Below are 19,610 nucleotides of genomic sequence, written 5' to 3'. Positions count from 1 at the left end.
CATATTCTATTCTTATTTACAATGAAAGTGACTCCATAATCTCAAAACGGATTTACCATTCATTTCTATTGGGCACAAAATAATCTGAAACCCAACCAAAACAAACAGCAAATGCATCCAACAAATGTGTAGAGTCACAAGCTTGATGTAGTGATTGTGTGCTATGAATATGGGAACAAATACTTAACTTTCTACTACTTTAGTACACACACGTGTGAATTTGTCCCAATACTTTCGGTCCCCTAAAATAGGGGGACTATATAAAGTGCTGTAATTTCTAAACGTTTCACCCGATATGGATGAAATTCCCCTCCAATTAAAGCTGACAGTCTTTACTTGAACCTCACAGTCGTTGTATTACTTCAAATCCAAAATGCTGTGCTGGAGTACAGAGCAAAAACAACAACAAAATGTGTCACTGTCCAAATACATTTGGAGCTCACAGTAGTGCACTATTTAGATCAGGACCTTATGAGGTAGCCCTGTGTGGTTTGGACTATTTAGGATAAATATACCATTTCAGTCCCCTATACTACCAATACGATAATGACAGGCTGTGGTCCGATTTTTGGAAAAGCAACATTTTGAAACCAAAGATTTCCATTTGTTCTGAGAAGTATTGCAGTTCTATAAAAGTTATACTCACTGTAATAAAATGTTTCTGGGGAAAAGGATTAAATGTATTCTTCCCCGTTCAAATCACAAAGAGTCAAATGTTTTGTCATTCTTTCTCTGTCTGTCTCCCTCTGTCTGTCTGTCTGTCCTCCCATAGTATTTGGTTGGACTACCTCTTCAGCTCATGTATACAGTATTATAACATGCACTTCTAGCCATCTTGGTCCTACAAATATTTAGCATACAGACTCCTCATGTTTATTCAAAGTGCTGGGTTACACTGTTTATGACAGATATGCCGGCCAGGGCCCTATGGGAGGGGGAAAAGAAAACTATTCCAAATGAAAAGTCATGATTCATGCCACAGATAGTGTATAAACTCAAATATACGCTGCCTGCTAGTTGCTTGGACCTTGGAGCACAATTGCCCAGTTCCACTTTACGCAATTTCGATTGGCTCTAAACAGTGCACAGACAACTTAGTATTGCATTACTCTGAATACGGAGGGAGCTGCCTGAGAGGCCTGTGTGGTGAGGTGGGTGGTCCACCTCCACTATCATTACAACCAGGGAGCTGCCTGAGAGGCCTGTGTGGTGAGGTGGGTGGTCCACCTCCACTATCATTACAACCAGGGAGCTGCCTGAGAGGCCTGTGTGGTGAGGTGGGTGGTCCACCTCCACTATCATTACAACCAGGGAGCTGCCTGAGAGGCCTGTGTGGTGAGGTGGGTGGTCCACCTCCACTATCATTACAACCAGGGAGCTGCCTGAGAGGCCTGTGTGGTGAGGTGGGTGGTCCACCTCCACTATCATTACAACCAGGGAGCTGCCTGAGAGGCCTGTGTGGTGAGGTGGGTGGTCCACCTCCACTATCATTACAACCAGGGAGCTGCCTGAGAGGCCTGTGTGGTGAGGTGGGTGGTCCACCTCCACTATCATTACAACCAGGGAGCTTGATTGATATTTCCACAAGGAAATTAATAATGCCATCAGTGATGGCTGTTGCTTCAGTGTGTTTGTGTGTATGTGTTTGTGTGTATGTATTTGTGAGTGTGTGTGTGCGTGTGTAGGGAGAGGTGAAATTAAGAGTTTAGGTCTGAGCTTCATGCTCAATGCATTTAGTCTGTGAAATTTTATTAAGGTGCTTTAATGACATGTTTGCTTTAAACCTACACACTTATTAAACAAGCTGCTATAGAACCAAAAATGGTTCTCCGGCTATCCCCATAGGAGAACCCTTTGAAGAATCCCTTTTGGTTCCATGTAGAACCCTTTCTACAGAGGGTTCTACATTGAACCCAAAATAGTTCTATCTGGAACCAAAAAGGGTTCTACCTGGATCCAAAAGGGGTTCTTCAAAGGGTTCTCCTATGTAGTCCTGTAGTTCTATAACTACAGGATCATTTGTAACATTATCAACATTCTCATCATAAAAACTCTCTCTTTGAAAAGGAAATCCTGGGAAAGTAGTAGTGAACTTCATAGCCATTGTATGCAAGTCTTCCAATGACACTCACTAAATATCTTCTAGTGCTCTTGTCTATCAAGTCTATATCAGGGACATATGTCTCTCTCTCTAGTCTCGTTTATACCTGGAGCTAACAAGCGTTCTGTGACCTGATTTTCCTGGTCCTTCCCTGTATGCAAATGATTTGACAGATATTATTTCGAACAAATATGTATTTATTTATTTTAATTCACATGTTAATGACAGTCAATGGTGCCACCTGTAAATTATTTTAGAGGGAGGGATAATAGCCAGTTTCCCTGTCCAGATCCAGCTATGCAACGTGTGCTTGACTTCCTCCGGAGGTGGGCTGGAAGATCTGATCACGTGTCTCGATAGTTTACACCTGTCTAAAAATGTGGGCTCAATCAAGCGGCACCGATGCACCAAGTCTGGAACCAACAGGAACCTGAACAGCTTCTATCCCCAAGCCATAAGACCGTTAAATAGTTAAATAGTAATCAATAGCTACCTGGACGGTCTGCATTGACCCTTTTTGTACCAACTCTTTTGTCTCATCACATATGCTGCTGTTACTGTTTACTGTCTATCCTGTTGCCTAGTAACTTCCTTACCTACATTACAGTGCCTTGCGAAAGTATTCGGCCCCCTTGATCTTTGCGACCTTTTGCCACATTTCAGGCTTCAAACATAAAGATATAAAACTGTATTTTTTTGTGAAGAATCAACAACAAGTGGGACACAATCATGAAGTGGAACGACATTTATTGGATATTTCAAACTTTTTTAACAAATCAAAAACTGAAAAATTGGGCGTGCAAAATTATTCAGCCCCTTTACTTTCAGTGCAGCAAACTCTCTCCAGAAGTTCAGTGAGGATCTCTGAATGATCCAATGTTGACCTAAATGACTAATGATGATAAATACAATCCACCTGTGTGTAATCAATTCTCCGTATAAATGCACCTGCACTGTGATAGTCTCAGAGGTCCGTTAAAAGCACAGAGAGCATCATGAAGAACAAGGAACACACCAGGCAGGTCCGAGATACTGTTGTGAAGAAGTTTAAAGCCGGATTTGGATACAAAAAGATTTCCCAAGCTTTAAACATCCCAAGGAGCACTGTGCAAGCGATAATATTGAAATGGAAGGAGTATCAGATCTAAATCTACCAAGACCTGGCCGTCCCAACTTTCAGCTCATACAAGGAGAAGACTGATCAGAGATGCAGCCAAGAGGCCCATGATCACTCTGGATGAACTGCAGAGATCCACAGCTGAGGTGGGAGACTCTGTCCATAGGACAACAATCAGTCTTATATTGCACAAATCTGGCCTTTATGGAAGAAAGCCATTTCTTAAAGATATCCATAAAAAGTGTTGTTTAAAGTTTGCCACAAGCCACCTGGGAGACACACCAAACATATGGAAGAAGGTGCTCTGGTCAGATGAAACCAAAATTGAACTTTTTGGCAACAATGCAAAACGTTATGTTTGGCGTAAAAGCAACACAGCTGAACACACCATCCCCACTGTCAAACATGGTGGTGGCAGCATCATGGTTTGGGCCTGCTTTTCTTAAGCAGGGACAGGGAAGATGGTTAAAATTGATGGGAAGATGGATGGAGCCAAATACAGGACCATTCTGGAAGAAAACCTGATGGAGTCTGCAAAAGACCTGAGACTGGGACAGAGATTTGTCTTCCAACAAGACAATGATCCAAAACATAAAGCAAAATCTACAATGGAATGGTTCAAAAATAAACATATCCAGGTGTTAGAATGGCCAAGTCAAAGTCCAGACCTGAATCCAATCGAGAATCTGTGGAAAGAACTGAAAACTGCTGTTCACAAATGCTCTCCATCCAACCTCACTGAGCTTGAGCTGTTTTGCAAGGAGGAATGGGAAAAAATGTCAGTCTCTCGATGTGCAAAACTGATAGAGACATACCCCAAGCGACTTACAGCTGTAATCGCAGCAAACAAAGCTACAAAGTATTAACTTAAGGGGGCTGAATAATTTTGCACGCCCAATTTTTCAGTTTTTGATTTGTTAAAAAAGTTTGAAATATCCAATAAATGTCGTTCCACTTCATGATTGTGTCCCACTTGTTGTTGATTCTTCACCAAAAAATACAGTTTTATATCTTTATGTTTGAAGCCTGAAATGTGGCAAAAGATCGCAAAGTTCAAGGGGGCCGAATACTTTCGCAAGGCACTGTATATGTACATATCTACCCCAATTACCTCATACCACTGCATATTGACTCGGTATTGGTGCCCCGTGTACAAGAACACATTATTCTTTCCACAACATAGACTAACCAGGTGAATCAAATCAAATCAAATTGTATTTGTCCCATGCTTACTTACCGGTGAAAGCTATGATCCCTTATTAATGTCACTTGTTAAATCCACTTCAATCCGTGTAGATGAAGGGGAGGAGACAGTTTATAGAAGACCCAGAAGTAAAAGCCCCGTAAGCTCTTAGTCAACACCTGTTGTTCACAAAGCATGTGACAAATACAATTTGATTAGATTTATACGGGGCTTCTCTCTCTTTCTCCCTCCCTCTCTGAACAGTAGCTTTTCTTAACAGAATAAGCAACCATCACTTGCTTATACTGTTAATACTAATAGTGGAAGGATGTTATGATATTGATTTACACTCATAGAACAGTAAAAGACTGTCCGGCTCGACATGTCAATCTCAGAAATCTAAGGCCAAATAGACTAACTCCTGTAGACAACCTCTGTGTGCTCAGATCTAACATTACGAGGATACATTTAAGGTGAGGTCACTGTTCCACACCCTGGCAGAAGGCCTCAATCTGTCTCCATTTGTAATCATCCTGCAACAACCTATCATTTCCTTTCCTGCTGAATCAAGGATTGTTAGTCACATAGAAATAGAATGAATAGATTCTATGACTATTTTCTACGGGTTGTTATTCAAGAAGAAACAATCTGCTCTATGCTACATCGTCATCCTAAACGTCATCATCAAACAGACACTGTGACGAGGTTTTCAGACATGCTATAAACTTTAATAGACATATAGATATTTCTGAAAAGAAACAAAGATAGCCCTAGGTTTTATTTACAATGCATGATCAAAATCAAAATCCTCACATACAGCGGCAAAAACAATTGTAGAGAACTTAAATAACTTTGTTTGCGTAACTACTTAAATAATGAAAACGGTTACTCTATTTTATTCACACCACGCCGTCTCAGCAGCTAAAATGCAAGTTTCACATTAAGTGCTAAAATTATAGTATCGACTTTACAGCATGAGTTCCATTTGACGCATTATAGACCAGAGAGAACACTGGCGAGACAGAGGTTCAACAGCTGCTGTCATTGAAGATACAGAGGAGAAAACAAAACAGAGAGAGAGAGAGAGAGAGAGAGGAATTGGAAAACCCTGAACACTTCTAACCATGCTTAGAACGAGAACTCAAAACAAAATATGATCATAGAAATAAAGACATTCCAATTGTGTGGGGAGCAGGCACTTAAAAAAGACAACATTGGCACAAGATGTAAGAAGTTGCTTTGATCTTTGCTGAACTACTGTCAGGAGACTCAAGATTAATACGGTATCAAGGAATTTGCAATGGCACTATATCAAATGAACCAATCCTGATCAACCTGTAGATTAGTGGCGTTACGCAATGTGTTTTATAGTCTTCTGAAGAAAGACAACACATCGATGGGCTCCAACATAATTAGAGTATTTTTTAAATTGTCGTTTGGCTCGCCGAAGACGGTTTAGATCCCTGGCTTTGAGATGAGCAAAGTCTTCTTTATGCTGTTCATTTGTTAAGGGATCACAGTTCACCACAAAGTGGATCAAAGAAGTCTGGGTTCATACTTGACACATTTTATCATTCCATCTGTCTTATCTGAACGTCTCACAGTATGTAGAGTAGAGCGTCTGGTGTGAAACCAACTTTCATCTGATCTACCTGGAGGAACTCTTCTCATCCGACTGTGTTGGTGGCCTAAAACAAAGACCAAACAACGACCGTTATGCTGCAGTTGAGCGCCACAGACAGAGGCGTACTACGGGAAGGAAACACAGAGAGAGCCTTGTGTTGTGTCTCAGTGGTCGGTTACAAACTCTTCCATTCAGGTGTAGACACGCGTGGCCTTTAACACACGGTGCTGATCTGTACTGCACGTGTCGCTGTGTGTTTTTATTCAGTGGAAAAACACTGCATACATTTTGTGTTTGTCTGTTAGCAAAAATAAGACAAAAAAAACAAACAAAACATGATTTTTTAAGCTTAATGCAAAACCACTTTCTACAAACACCGTCCTCTCCCATACCTTATCACAGTTAAAAAAATAAACCCTCCTCTATCGAAACAATAGTAACGCTATATTATTTAGCAAGGCTAAGTAGTACTTAGTTCAGCTCTTTATGTATGAAATATACATCAGCTTCTGTCCCTGTAGAACGACCACTGAAGTTGTGTAGCGAGTGTGTGTGTGTGTGTGTTCAGTGTGAGAGATTAAGAGTGAGATTTGACCTGCTGCGTGCCACTGTGTTAGTGTGTGTGTGTTCATTTGACCTGCTGCGTGCCACTGTGTTAGTGTGTGTGTTCAGTGTGAGAGATTTGACCTGTTGCGTGCCACTGTGTTAGTGTGTGTGTGTGTGTGTGTGTGTGTGTGTGTGTGTGTGTGTGTGTTCATTTGACCTGCTGCGTGCCACTGTGTTAGTGTGTGTGTGTTCATTTGAGCTGCTGCGTGCCACTGTGTTAGTGTGTGTGTGTGTTCATTTGAGCTGCTGCGTGCCACTGTGTTAGTGTGTGACAACGTCACTGCTGTATGACACCGTACTATAGTCCCAACATAATCGTCTGCCCTTTTGATTGTGAAACACAAAAAACATGACGTTACAGTGCGTGGAGTTGATGACTCCATTTCAAATGTATCAAACTGGCGTTGACATTGGGAGTGCAAAGCTATGAGCTCTATCCTAACAATGTCATAGACTCTGTCCCTAATGGCACCCTTGTTCCGTATGATGCTCACTATTTTTGATGTGGGCCCATAGGGCTCTGGTCAAAAGTAGTGCACTCTACGGGGAATAGGGTGCCATTTGGGACACAATCATTAAACTCTATAGATACCTGTTGAGTCCAAAGACACTCATTCTTCAGCTATGGATCCATTCTGTACATTGGCAGCATGTCAAGTGAGCGATGAACAACAAATCTATACCGCTGTATCATGAAGTATCATAACGTAGCTTTTTCTATGAAGATGTGCCCACAAAACATCACCCGGAGAAAACAGTGGGTCAAAATAACAATAATCATTATTATTACTGTGACATTGGTCTATTGGTCGTTCATATTAGTGCCTTTAGACAAGATAGTACAGGACTCTGTATGGGGCTCTATACACGGCACAGTAAGATTATCAGAAACTCTTCAGTCAGTGTCAGTATTATTGCATTGCTGATGCTGAAGAGATTGGCATGTTCATTTAAAGGCTGTATATAGACTGTGTTGTGTTGGTGAAGGCAGACCCAAAGCTAACCCCCAGTATTAGGCTGTCCACTCTCCAGTCCTGGGGGATAACTTAAGTCACCACGCCTCCACCCGCCTCGCTGTGTTTCAGCTCAGCCGACTCCCCTTCGCTCTCTGTAAGGCTTCAGTCAAAATGGCCGCTGTTTTTTTGTTGTTGTGTGGAGAGAACGCGAGGGGGTCTCCCTCTGTTCTCAGCAGGGGTGCAGTGCTAATATCAAGTCATCTGCATGGGGGTTCCAGAGTGGGAGAGAGAGGAGAAGAACTTTCTCCTGGAGAAGAAGAGTATAAAAGAGCTTATGTAGCCACAGTGGAGGTCCAACCATTAGACCATAGACGACGATTGCCATGCATTCAACCATCACGTTGCTGTGTCTGTCTGTGTGATGGTCTCTGGAGGGATGCTTGGCCCGGATGCCTGGTGTACGTAGCCTACCGGAGCTTATGGGCAGGAAGATGACCAGAGTCTGGGTGTTGACGGGGACAGGGTACGTTCAGACAGGGGGGTGTGTCTCAGGGGTGAATCACGGAGGAGGGAGGCTCTGCTTGGGCTTCTCTGGTGGTTGAGTGAGGGGGCCCGGGGGGGGTTGCGGTGGGAGTGGACCCCCTCCCCATGCCCCTATACCATGTAGCTAGTGAGGTTCAGCAGGTACGAGGTCATGTCTATGATGTGGTCCAGGATGCCGTCCTTCTCCTGGTCGCTAGGCATGCCCCGCTCGCCCTTCTCACACTGGGCGCCCGAGTAGCCGCTCTTACACAGGCAGCTGTGGGGCTCAACACACACGCCTCCGTTACGACAGGCCGGCTCGCATTTAGCTGTGAGAGAGAGAGAGAGAGAGAGAGAGAGAGAGAGAGAGAGAGAGAGAGAGAGAGAGAGAGAGAGAGAGAGAGAGAGAGAGAGAGAGAGAGAGAGAGAGAGAGAGAGAGAGAGAGAGAGAGAGAGAGAGAGAGAGAGAGAGAGAGAGAGAGAGAGAGAGAGAGAGAGAGAGGATATCTTGACAAGCGATAACAAAACATTCATAAACCCTTTATGTGGGTCCACTATGGGTCCAAAGTAGTCCATTTGATAAATATCAACATTACTCAAGAATTCTTCACATTATTGTGTAACTCTTGTTATACAGTAGGGCTCAGCTACTCTGCAGAGGGTTATTATGTAATGCTCTACTAATATTCTAGGTTATGGTTGAACACTTCAGACAGCACTTTTCTCTGACTCACCCACTCTGCAGAAGGGTCCCTCCCAGCCGGTGCTGCAGCAACACTTCCCGGTGGGGGTGCAGTGTCCGTTCTTACACTGCCGTGAGCAGGCCGTTCCCAGCAGCTCCGGGGCCTCCACCTGTCTCTGACACTCCTTAGGGGCCGCGGGCCTGCAGGGGCCACACAGGGAGGGCAACGGTCACACACTCTAAAGGCTCATGCACACTGTTCTGAGGCATTACATACGGATATGTGGCCTTTCTTTCACACACCATATTCTCACACACACACACACACACACACACACACACACACACACACACACTAGAGGCAGCAGCAGTGGTGCCATAGCAGCAGAACACTTAACCATGCACAACAGGGAAGAGGAAACCGCTCCACCAGAATGTGCCTTTACAGAACATTGATGTGATGGAAAGGAGTCATGGGGAGAATGAATGTTTGAGTACGGAGAGACTCTGTGTGTGACAGGGTTCTTTCTGGAATATTCCATTTCTGGAATGTTGTTAATGAGTTTTTGAGAATAATAATTCATTTGGAGCATCAGAGGTTGGGAGGCTGGGGGAATGGTGGACTGACTGAATGACTGGACCAGGGTTTTATTTCCACTGAGGACATGTGTGTGTGTGTATGTGTGTGTGTGTGTGTGCGTGTGTCTAGGCCACCGGGAACAGGCCACCGGGAACAGGCCACCGGGAACAGGCATTCGCTGCTGCAATTCAGCAGGACAGGAGACTCATAAACACCCCACACACACACACAGATGTAGCACACACCCGCAAACATATCCAACCACACTGCCAACAGGCAGCATACTAAACAGACATATTGTGATCATCTCATAACAAGACAAACATTGAACACACGCACTGGCCCAAAGGAGGCTTAGAGTATGATCATTTCATATCACGCTCCAGCCCGGGCTCAAAAACCTGGAAATAATATAGCAGCGTTCTACGTGATGGAATTCAAATGTGAATTGCCTGTTAGCTTGTGTGTGTTCCTGTGTGTGTGGATGGGGCCAAACAGCATCGACGAATGAGGCAAGACAAGCCTCAGCCAGGCAGTGTATTGACATATCCATCAGGCACTCACACACTCACACACACACAGACATACACACACGCACGCACACACACCATGGGTGGTAGTGGTATGGAAAACAGAAAGCCTGGTGGGAGTGCTGTGGAATGGCCAGTGCACTCTGCCTGCTGGACTCTCTGCCTGCTGGACTCTCTGGGCGCTGTAGAGACCTAATGCTGTAGATAAATAACGCTGAGAGAGAATGCTGTAGAGATAATGCTGTAGAGACATCTAATGCTGTAGAGAGATAATGCTGTAGAGATAATGCTGTAGAGACATCTAATGCTGTAGAGAGATAATGCTGGGGAGAGCTCTAATGCTGTAGATAGATCATGTTGGGGAGAGCTCTAATGCTGTAGAGATATAATGCTGGGGAGAGCTCTAATGCTGTAGAGATAATGCTGTAGAGACATCTAATGCTGTAGAGAGATAATGCTGGGGAGAGCTCTAATGCTGTAGATAGATCATGTTGGGGAGAGCTCTAATGCTGTAGAGATATAATGCTGGGGAGAGCTCTAATGCTGTAGAGAGATAATGTTGGGGAGAGCTCTAATGCTGTAGAGAGATAATGCTGGGGAGACCTCTAATGCTGTAGATAGATAATGCTGGGGAGACCTCTAATGCTGTAGAGAGATAATGCTGGGGAGAGCTCTAATGCTGTAGATAGATCATGTTGGGGAGAGCTCTAATGCTGTAGAGATATAATGCTGGGGAGAGCTCTAATGCTGTAGAGAGATAATGTTGGGGAGAGCTCTAATGCTGTAGAGAGATAATGCTGGGGAGAGCTCTAATGCTGTAGAGAGATAATGCTGGGGAGAGCTCTAATGCTGTAGAGAGATAATGCTATAGAGAAATAATGCTATAGAGATCTAATGACCAATGGACAGACAGGAGCCACAACTGAATGTGATATTGGGGTCTGGTTGTAAATTAACTGACTTACTGACTGTGGTTGGTTAGTGCTCAAAGGAGGGGCTCCTGGCCTGTGTTGTGTGTGTGTGTGAGTGAGTTAGGGGGTCCTGGTCAGGGTTCTGGGGGTATGTGAGTGGGGTGTCGGACACCGTGGCTGGGAGAGTGTTGTTCTGACAGCCATATTGACTGATGGCAGTCCCGGGGCAGTACCAGAGCCTAGAGGGGGTCTCTAGGGGGGTGGAGGGGTGGGGGGGGTGATTCCCATGCTCCGCTCCCCTCAGAACCCACCCAACCCTGTGCCTTTTCTCATCCACACTCTGGGCCTTTGTTGTGACAGGCTGCACATAGTTAAAACAGAGAGAAGGAGGGACAGAAAGAGAGAGGGTGGGAGAGTGATGGAGTTGGGAGAAAGAGACCAGGGTGAGAGAGAGAGAAAAGGGGGACAGCTAGTCCCTGGAGGATTGGGGTACAACACTGTTAATAGTGTCAGGCGGGCAGGGGTCAGCCACGGCTATTGCCCCTCATCAGTTTGTATTAGTACCATGGGTGGCCATGGTCCCGGGTGAAAACAACACCTGCCTGAGCGCCACTTGACAAAGGCAGCTGGGTCAACAGGCACTGTGGGAATGTATAAACTCGGCGAGGACACTTGCATAAAACACAGACTGATGAAGACTGATAAATTAAAGGAGGGCCGCTTATTAGTTTGAGTGTCCACGGCGCTGGGCCAGGCTGGTCCCAGTGATTTATATATACACCAGATGACTGATAGGGGGTGCTGTTTTGAAGCCCCCTGAGCCTCCATCTTGGCACTCCCACACATTGTTTTTTGGGGGGGAAGCTTTAGAAATGCAATTTATTCATGTCTACATTCGTTTTTGCCACATTCATTCTGTTACAGACACCTTAATGCATAATCTTAAATTATATTATGTGAGCTAAACATACAAATAAAAAATGAAAAAATATATTAAAACATTTTCCTTAAAGTATATATATATTTTTATTACTAATGTTAATGTCCCCGCTACAACATCTAAAATACTTCAATACATGTCATTTTGACCTTAAAACATTTCATTGAAATACTGTAGAATTCCATTAATTCCTATGGAGAACTGCTCCTACTGGGGGGAGTGCCAATATGGCCGACCGGTGGCTTCAAAAACCTCTCAATGATCAATACATATCATCAGCCATCTAGGGTTTGTATACATTATTGGCTGGTTCCCAACACTCTTAGGTTCTAGATAGCTTCTTTTTTTCAAAGTGTAGTCCTAGTGGCTGAATGGAGGAGGGAGGCAGGGTGGTTGTGGGGTGGAGGGATATATGGAGCTCTGCTTGGCTCAGCTGCCCCCCCCCCCCCCCCCTTTGTTCCAGAACAGGAGACATCAGCCAGGGACCATATGCTGAGCCTGATTCCTGATCAGCTCCCTCTTACTCACAACACAGCCCTCTTTATAATATCTCACCGCCTCAAAAGTCACCCCAGATCAAATCATACAGCTGATTGATATAGGGGATGCTATTAGTGAGGGATACTATAACGACTATCAGATTTATTTCACTTAAAGCTTTGATAGTAATGGGTGGCTGGTAGCCTGGGAGTTGGTGGGGAGGGTTTTGGGAAGGAATGTGTTGGGGCTATGTGCTGGGGCTTGCTTGATTGGCATGAGGTGTATGTGAGAAAAAAGCCCTGGAGTGGTGTACATTGTGCCTCCCAACAATGGCTAAATCAAACGGCCCAGTGTGAGTCCTTTGGCTGTTTTGTCATCCGGCTCCATTGTTTGGGGGCTTCTTTGTGGTTTCATCCCTTGTTTTAATTGTGTCAGAAATGTACTGTGTATTGTAGGAGCCAGGACCATTCAGTGGAGCAGCTTTGTCAAGGGCAGGACCACAGTAGTGCAGCAGCAAGATTTAGGAGGGACATCTGAATAAAAGAGCTGGCTCTTTTTAGCATATGGGAGCTGGGAGCTATCGTACCACACACACTGAACACGCACGCACACACACACACACACGCACACGCGCACGCACACACACACGCACACCTCCTTGCTCCTTCTCCCCAGTACTTCCTGTAATTTGTGACTTCCATAGTGACTTCATAAAGGAGGTCCCAGAGCCTTATTCTATGTCCACTGGGTCTTCTCAACCTCTTTACTCACCACAATTCAACCAGAGGACTGCACCTGACTCAACTAAACCCTATATTGTGTGAAAAGTATTTTATGACACAGGAGAACCATTTCCTCCCTCTTTGGATAAAAGCCTGTTTAGATGGAAAGACAACTTTTTTTATTACCACCTGGCAGTTACATACTGTACAGCTTTACAATGTGGCCAGTGACATCCTCCCCCACATAACCAACCCACCCAATACCCGGAGGCGGTGTTTGTTTGTGTCTCTCCTCTCTCAAGGAATGAAGCCTCCTCCTCCTCTGCTTCTAAATGGATGTTAGCACCATAAATAAATAAAAGTCTCTCTCTCTCTCTCCCATGGCGACCTCTGACTGCGTGTGGCAGGGCAATTGAGATAAGACATATTCAATGAAGCATTGCATGTCTCAATCAGACATTATACTGTTCTAATTATAGGAAGAGGGGAAAAGGAAAAATTAAAAACAGAGCTGAAACCCGTTGAAGCCTTGGGGTAGACGGCATATTGTGTGTGTGTGTGTGTGTGTGTGTGTGTGTGTGTGTGTGTGTGTGTGTGTGTGTGTATGTGTATGTGTGTGTGTGTGTGTGTGTGTGTGTGATGCATATGGGCTAGGTTTGAATCCCGGGCAAGGCCGCAAGGTATTTTTAAACAGCTCTGTCTCCTTCCACAGTAGAGCAAGTAAACAATGCCACATGATCCTACTCTGCCTCTGTGTTGTATATTTAGAAATTAAATCTCACTCAGTACAGAATTTCCACGACAATGTCCACATGGGACAGAGACAACGTATAATGATGTTACTGAGACGCATGGTGGCCTATTTATTATTGGACGGTACCCGACTGACAAACAAATACCTACAAATGAAGTCAGCGCGCTGCCGGGACGTGTGTTTACCCCAAAACATTGCAGGGGGGTTTAGGTGATTTTCCTCTTTCACTCCCCTCCCCAGCCCCCTACCTCCTAAAGCCCCACTCCTCTTCCCCTAACATACATGTAATGAAAACACCATGTGGGTGGATGGTGGATGTTGTGGGACCCCCGGACCACCACAGGCTCGCCTCTCAGAAATACAAGTCTTCTGTAAAGGAGGAGGGTGAGGGGGCGCCAGGTACCCCAGAAGGGGTAGAGGGGGACGGGTGGCCTATCAGACGTGATAACGCAGCAAGGTCAGAAACGTTAGCTGCCCCCTTCCCTCCCCCTCTCCATCCTCCCTGTAATGAGATAGTGGTGTGTGTGTGTGTGTGTTGTGTGTGTGTGTGTGTGTGTGTGTGTGTAGAAGCCGGACTCCCAGCACCACACAGGCCACTATACAGACTAAACAAGCCCAAAATATGGGTGGAAAGAATTGTTGTTTGGGAAAAATGTGTCCAGCCAAAAACCATAAATAAAACGTTGAGCGGAGCAGCAAGGGGCCCGTAGAAACATCTGTGGCGTAATTAACTGTGACTTGGTTGGTACTGTCATCACCTTAGCAATAATTAGCCAGGGATCTGTTTCTATTGTCCCACACAGGCAAGCACACACACACACACACACACACACACACACACACACACACACACACACACACACACACACACACACACACACACACACACACACACACACACACACACACAATAAAGTGAAATGGACTTAAGGAAACATTATTCTGTCTCCTTCCTGGACTTAACTCCCACTGTAAGTCCAGTGTTTTTAGATGCTCCACATGCCTCCCTGATAACTTCACTTAAGCTGAAGGACCTAAACCTACATGAGAATCTCTAGTTCTCCATTCCAGGGTGCTGAAAAGGGGGACTGGATGATTTTTGGGTGGCTGAGGGTGGAAAGACACAGCTTGAAGAGCGATTGGTTTGAATTAGAAAGTGAGAGGATCTGGTTATGTTCAATGTAATTTCTCATGATTCAAACTATATATCAGTGACATTCAAGGCCTACACGTCTCAGATGTTGGCTGCGGTGGAGGGGGACTTCATACACCCCATATACGTACCTCCTGGTGTGCTGGGAGAAATGTTTTTCACATGTACTAGGGTTGACGCAAACATCATTTGTTAAGGATTCATGATTATCGAAAATATTGAATAGAGTAAAACATGTGGTAAAATGTTTAACAAGCATACAACAACGATTAACAGGCAACTATCTCCTCTAGTAATATTTATCACCAGAGACTCCAGCACATTATCAGCTGTGTGCGACCTGGATTGTTGGGACGCAGCGGGGCACATTGTTGGGACACAGCATCCCTTCATTAAAACCCAAACCACCAGGTATTCCAGTCACATGTAACAAATCCCTCCCTACGACAATGAGGAAAACATTACCACTCGTCGACAGGTGCCCTCCGTTCTCTCCAGGAGTGTATAAGCAGCCCTGTCAAACGCTACGAAAATACCCAGCGAGCCACGTGTGCTCGCTCTCTCCTCGCTCTCTCTCTCTCTCCCCCTTCTCCTCACTATCCTCTCTCTCTTTCGTCTCTTCTATCTTCCCTCTCTCTCTAACAGGGCCCGCTGGTAGTGCTGGTGTTGGAAACGGTATGCTTACTCTCCAATTACCACGCTGAGATTTGTGTTGGCCGGGGAACCGGCCGTTGTGCGATGATTTGTTTAAGGGGATAAGAGCCCTGGTGTGTGTGATGATTTGTATAAGGGGATAAGAGCCCTGGTGTGTGTGATGATTTGTTTAAGGGGATAAGAGCCCTGGTGTGTGTGATGATTTGTTTAAGGGGATAAGAGCCCTGGTGTGTGTGATGATTTTTATAAGGGGATAAGAGCCCTGGTGTGTGTGATGATTTGTTTAAGGGGATAAGAGCCCTGGTGTGTGTGATGATTTGTATAAGGGGATAAGAGCCCTGGTGTGTGTGATGATTTGTTTAAGGGGATAAGAGCCCTGGTGTGTGTGATGATTTGTTTAAGGGGATAAGAGCCCTGGTGTGTGTGATGATTTGTTTAAGGGGATAAGAGCCCTAGTGTGTGTGATGATTTCTTTAAGGGGATAAGAGCCCTGGTGTGTGTGATGATTTGTTTAAGGGGATAAGAGCCCTGGTGTGTGTGATGATTTGTTTAAGGGGATAAGAGCCCTGGTGTGTGTGTGTGTGTGTGTGTGTGTGTGTGTGTGTGTGTGTGTGTGTGTGTGTGTGTGTGTGTGTGTGTGTGTGATGTATTGAAGAGGTGTAGAAAACAAGGGGTGGAGGGAGGTGTGACGCTCCCTCTCTCTGTGAAGTTGTGATCCTGCACTGCCACTATATCTGCTTTGTGTAGGTATATGGGCAGGCCACAGACACACACGCACACAAAGAAAGTTGTGTTCTTTACCTTTTAGGGTCCACTAGCTTGTAGAGCTTCCCACTGTGCGACTGAGCCATGCTTTTACTGGTGGCCAGGATGTACACTTCACCTGGGGGTGAGGAGAACAGGGGTTACATGGGGAATGTAGTCCAGGCATCAGCCCTATCTAGAAAGAGCAAATAAGAGAAGATAAAGCAAGAGCGAGAGAGAGAGCGAGAGGGAGAGAAGAGAGAGAGAGAGAGGGAGAGAAGAGAGAGAGAGAAAGAGAGAGAGGGAGAGCGAGAGAGAAAGAGAGAGAGAGAGAAAGAGAGAGAGAGAGAGAGAGAGAAAAGGGCAACCAGTTAAGAAGCCCTGTTGACACAAGAAAAGGGCAGCCTGTGAAGACCAGCATTGTAAATACAACCCATTTATTTGTTTATTTATTTTCCCTTTTGAACTTTATCTATTTGCACATCATATTATTATTTTGGAACTTTTGTGAGTAATGTTTACTGTTAATTTGTATTGTTTATTTCACTTAGTTAATTATCTAGTTCACTTGGTTTGGCAATGTTAACATACAATTGAAGTCAGAAGTTTACATACACCTTAGCCAAATACATTTAAACTCAGTTTTTCGACAATTCCTGACATTTAATCCTAGTAAAAATTCCCGGTCAGTTAGGATCACCACTTTATTTTAAGAATGTGAAATGTCAGAATAATAGTAGAGAGAATGTTTGATTTCAGCTTTTATTTCTTTCATCACATTCCCAGTTGGTCAGAAGTTTACATACTCAATTCGTATTTGGTAGCATTGCCTTTAAATTGTTTAACTTGGGTCAAACGTTTCGGGTAGCCTTCCACAAGCTTCCCACAATAAGTTGGGTGAATTTTGGCCCATTCCTCCTGACAGAGCTGGTGTAACTGAGTCAGGTTTGTAGGCCTCCTTACTTGCACACGCTTTTTCAGTTCTGCCCACAGATTTTCTATAGGATTGAGGTCACGGCTTTGTGATGGCCACTCCAATACCTTGACTTTGTTGTCCTTAAGCCATTTTGCTACAACTTTGGAAGTATGCTTGGGGTCATTGTCCATTTGGAAGACCCATTTGTGACCAAGCTTTAACTTCCTGACTGATGTCTTGAGATGTTGCTTCAATACATCCACATAATTTCACTGCCTCATGATGCCATCTATTTTGTGAAGTGCACCAGTCCCTCCTGCAGCAAAGCACCTCCACAACATGACGCTGCCACCCCCGTGCTTCACAGTTTGGATGGTGTTCTTCGGTGTGCAAGCCTCCCCTTTTTTCCTCCAAACATAACACTGGTCATTATGGCCAAACAGTTCTATTTTTGTTTCATCAGACCAAAGGACATTTCTCCAAAAACTACGACCTTTGTCCCCATGTGCAGTTGCAAACCGCAGTCTGGCTTTTTTATGCCGGTTTTGGAGCAGTGGCTTCTTCCTTGCTGAGCGGCCTTTCAGGTTATGTCGATATATGACTTGTTTTACTGTGGATATAGATACTTTTGTACCTGTTTCCTCCAGCATCTTCACAAGGTCCTTTGCTGTTGTTCTGGGATTGATTTGCACTTTTTGCACCAAAGTACGTTAATCTCTAGGAGACCGAACGCGTCTCCTCCTGAGCGGTATGACGGCTGTGTGCCATGGTGTTTATACTTGCGTACCATTGTTTGTCAGATGAACGTGGTACCTTCAGACATTTGGAAATTGCTCCCAAGGATGACCCAGACTTGTGGAGGTCTACAATTTATTTTCTGAGGTCTTGGCTGATTTATTTTCATTTTCCCATGATGCTAAGCAAAGAGGCACTGAGTTTGAAGGTAGGCCTTGAAATACATCCACAGGTACACCTCCAATTGACTCAAATGTTTTCAATTAGCCTATCAGAAGCTTCTAAAGCCATGACATCATTTTCTGTAATTTTCCAAGCTGTTTAAAGGCACAGTCAACTTAGTGTATGTAAACGTTTGACCCACTGGAATTGTGATACAGTGGATTATAAATGAAATAATCTGTCTGTAAACAATTGTTGGAAAAATGACTTGTGTCATGCACAAAGTAGATGTCCTAACCGACTTATAGTTTTTGTGGAGTGGTTGAAAAACAAGTTTTAATGACTCCAAAATAAGTGTATGCAAACTTCCAAATTCAACTGTATGTTTCTCATGCCAATAGACCCCTTAAATTGATATTGAAATTGAGAGAGAAACAGACAGAAAATAAGAGAAGAGGCCCTGCTCAGGGTCCCTGCAGCACTGCACTTGCCATGGGACTTGGGATAGAGTGAGAATCATGGGACAACTAAATACTCCTGACTGGAACCAGGCGAGTCATTTAATGAGGAGCAAGCCCACAACACGGCTCCATAAGAGGACAAATTGTAAACATGTGTCAATGGGGCCCTGTTGTGGGAAGCCAGCCCAGCTCAGCACAGCCCTCCACCATTCGCCTACCCCCGCCCCATTTACAAATCATGAACAAAAGCAAAAATCTTCAACTAACACCACGCCAAGATACTGGCAAGTCCCATGGTTAACCCTGTGTGCCCGTTGTATGCCAATATGGATAATTAGTTCCCTGCAAAACATGAGCTCACAGTGAGTCCTTTTGTCAAACAGGGATACAATGAATTGGGTTCAGTGGGTTTGTTGATGTAGCGAACCTAACCTCACCTAAGATGGTATGACTGGCAGGCTGGTAAACAATAACACAGACCAGAAACATTCATCACCAGGTGGCCAACTACATGCCATATCAGTAGGCTCTTTGAGGCCTAGTGCTATCGTATGGAAATGACCATATAATCCTTTAGGAAGCAGGGAGACTTTAATATCCTGCTGCTGGAACGTGCCATGGAGGAAAGGTGACACGGCAGGAAGGGATGGAGGTATTAGTTCCCCTCACACAGCGTGTGTGACCTCTGTTGGTTTTCTGGTCCAATATCATGAATATCACTCGAATAACGGCTTGAATTTGAGACTCCGCGGACGTTTTTCCCCTCACTTCCTAATCTCGGAAACTCAATTGGAGCAGTCTTGTTTCTAAACCCAACCGAGTGGAAACATGTTGAACATTGACATCGCACCCCAGGGATGTACTATGTAAATACATGTACCATTGTTCCATATACAATGCCCCAATGATTCTGAACTAGAGTTTTCCACAGTTTTGACATCTGTCATTGGGTGTAAACACTGATTTCAGGATGGCTTGACACTCTGCAATCTATCTTCTGCATCCAGACCCTTTGTTGACAAAAGCTTTCACTCATAACATCAGCTCAGACGTAGAGAGACACCCAGAAACACACAG

At 44.6% G+C, this 19,610-nt stretch overlaps 1 protein-coding gene across 2 annotated transcripts in view; it reads right to left on the bottom strand.

Annotated features, from left to right (window-relative positions):
• Nucleotides 1-5,107: 5,107 nt before the first annotated feature.
• LOC139419025 (hedgehog-interacting protein-like) overlaps nucleotides 5,108-19,610 on the bottom strand; it is a 56,262-nt gene continuing 41,759 nt past the window's right edge. Inside the window, exons 11-14 of one of the 2 annotated variants that reach the window (XR_011635373.1) lie at nucleotides 16,317-16,398; nucleotides 8,844-8,992; nucleotides 6,663-8,438; nucleotides 5,108-6,620 (exon numbers count right to left, since the gene is read on the bottom strand). Coding sequence is in view for 1 of the 2 variants with exons in the window: in XM_071168858.1 (XP_071024959.1) it covers nucleotides 8,242-8,438; nucleotides 8,844-8,992; nucleotides 16,317-16,398 (428 nt within the window). In the remaining variant the exon portion in view is untranslated. Of the gene's footprint in view, nucleotides 8,439-8,843; nucleotides 8,993-16,316; nucleotides 16,399-19,610 lie in introns of both variants that reach the window. The other variant, XM_071168858.1, reaches the window with a different exon arrangement.

The sequence above is a fragment of the Oncorhynchus clarkii genome, chromosome 10, assembly GCF_045791955.1.
Source record: "Oncorhynchus clarkii lewisi isolate Uvic-CL-2024 chromosome 10, UVic_Ocla_1.0, whole genome shotgun sequence".
Taxonomy (NCBI): Eukaryota; Metazoa; Chordata; class Actinopteri; order Salmoniformes; family Salmonidae; genus Oncorhynchus; species Oncorhynchus clarkii.
This window is presented reverse-complemented; position numbering and strand designations above follow the sequence as displayed.